This window comes from Gavialis gangeticus, unplaced genomic scaffold, assembly GCF_001723915.1.
Source record: "Gavialis gangeticus isolate Ggan-Ray unplaced genomic scaffold, GavGan_comp1, whole genome shotgun sequence".
Classification (NCBI taxonomy): Eukaryota; Metazoa; Chordata; order Crocodylia; family Gavialidae; genus Gavialis; species Gavialis gangeticus.
In genome coordinates, this window is record NW_017729033.1 from 69,304,856 (window position 1) to 69,307,063 (window position 2,208).

The 2,208-nt window shown below is 44.9% G+C and overlaps 1 protein-coding gene across 1 annotated transcript in view; it reads left to right on the plus strand.

The window, feature by feature from the left end:
* The first annotated feature begins 897 nt into the window (after positions 1-897).
* OCIAD1 (OCIA domain containing 1) overlaps positions 898-2,208 on the plus strand; it is a 13,929-nt gene continuing 12,618 nt past the window's right edge. Inside the window, exon 1 of the mRNA XM_019526255.1 lies at positions 898-985. Coding sequence (XP_019381800.1) covers positions 913-985 — 73 coding nt within the window. The 5' untranslated portion in view covers positions 898-912. The remainder of the gene's footprint in view (positions 986-2,208) is intronic.

Sequence of the window (2,208 nt, forward strand, 5' to 3'; positions counted from 1 at the left end):
CCCGGTCCCGGTACTGCCGCTGCGGCCGTGTCCTTGGCCGCCAGGGCGGGGCCGCCGCAGACGCAGCTCGGCAGCCGCCGCGAGGGCCGTGGGACGCCCATGGGCCCGGGCGGCGCTCCTGAAGGCACCCCAGGGCCGGGAGCGCTGTCTAGCCCTGGGCCAAGTCCCCGGGGGGGCTGGGAACGGGATGCGGCCCCTCCTGTTCCCACCCCCCTTGCCACAGCCTGGATCTGCCCCCGCACCCTGCCGCGTCTCGGAACCATGACATAGGCCAGCCCAAGCAGGGTGGGGCAGTCGATTCGGTGGAGAGTGCAGAGGCCAGCTCCGCACGGAGTGTGCCTGCCCTGTGACTGCCCCTTGGCACCGCACTTGCAACCCTGCAGCTCTTTCTGAAGAGAAGCTGGTAACAAACCACTACCTGATCTCTAATAGTGCTGCCTCCTCTCGCAGCAGTGGCCTCTCCCATGTCTCACAGTGGGGTGTGTTTCCCACCAAGTGCATTGCTCACCCCTGGCTGAATTGTTTTATGAAGCTGAATGTTGCTACTAGTGTCATGCACAGGGTCTACAGCCTGCTGTTTCTAGTGCCCAAATGTGTAGCCAGCATCTGTTGACTTTGAAGGCCAGTTGCAAGGCCTATTTCCTTACTCAGCTTTATATGCCAGACAACCGTGAAAGATGGGTGCTGATATGGGCTTCTCTTGGTTTTGGAGGAGGTTTTCAAGTCTGTATTTTGTCAAAGGTAGACAGGCTTGATGTCTAGCTTGTTCTTTGTGAGGGAGTAACACACCAGCTTCTTAAAACACAGCTGCTAGGGAAGTGCAAAGTTAATGGAAATGTGTTTTCTTTGGAAAACTTCACCCTGGTAATATTTTCTTAAATCCCTGTTTTGTTTTTCCAATAGGAGGCGTGGATGAGATATACACCAACTGAGGAGGAAAAAAGACTCCTCTCTGAATGCAAGCGTGAGAGTTTCTTGTATAGATGTAAGGCCAATTTCCTAAGAATCTGTGTGTCTCCCCTTTCTCTCTCCAGATATATAAAACAAGGCGAATAAGGACAAAAAATTATATAGATAAATGTGTGTATATGTATAATGTTTTTTCCTTATTTTCTCAGTAGCAAATTAATTCATACGGTGAAATTGAGACAAAACATGCTGTTAAGCCTGTTCATAACATTAATGTCAAACTGATGCTTTGTGTATATGTATTAATAGTTACTCATGGCCTAGCCTTTTTAGCAACTAGTATAATTAAAATCCTGTGTTGACATTCAGATGCATGTTTGTGCTTGTTTAAGTCTGCACAATAACAGTTATGTAATGTTATCAATCAGGTTTTTAAGTAGTGTTCAAAGAGCAACCAGGAATAGGTCTTGACTACCACATGTAGGACAGACACAGGGCCAGGCAGACCGTGCCCTAACATCCTTACCTAAACAAGTGTATGGGTCGCATGACTATATCTGGATGTTTTCTCATTTCTTCCCTCAACATAATTATAATAGTAATTGCCTTTATAACTAATTATTGACTATTTATTTCTTGCTTTATTGCTCACTCACTGTTTACTACTTATGTATTCGTTCTTCATAAAGGAAAGGCTTTAGTGGGCAAAAACTCTTGAATTCCAATTTACTACTTGCAAATTACAGTGCAGGGTTAATTATTTCAGTTGGGGCAAAGAATTAAATGTTGGGTGCCTTAATACCCACTGGCTTTCTACCGCTACAGCAATTGCACGAAATATGGTTCACGGAGCAAACATTGTAAGTCATGCCTTGTTTTTATAATTTCATGACAGACATTTTTATACATTGCACTAACTGCAAGGTGGTATAGCACCCTTAATCTATTCAGAAAAAGTCTGAAGTATTTTAAACCACTTTGGTAAAGCAGTTGTAGTGTATATTTCTAGCATAGTTACCCTTAAGCTTTGAACAGTGCTGTTGTGGGATTTCCCACTCGGGTCTTAATGTCAAAAAGGATGAGGTGTCTTGTAGCAGACAGTATTTTTTTATATAATATATTCCTGAGTAAGATATCTTGATCTGAGAGATCCCTACTCATAGCGAGTAATTTCTGTACAGTTGTATTTTTGTAATATAAATAAGCTCTTACTATATGTAAAAACTGGTCAGGGGGGATCAGAAGGCATTGGGGGAGTCACTGTTCCCCCGGGCACAGCCAGGAGTGACCAGGAACAAC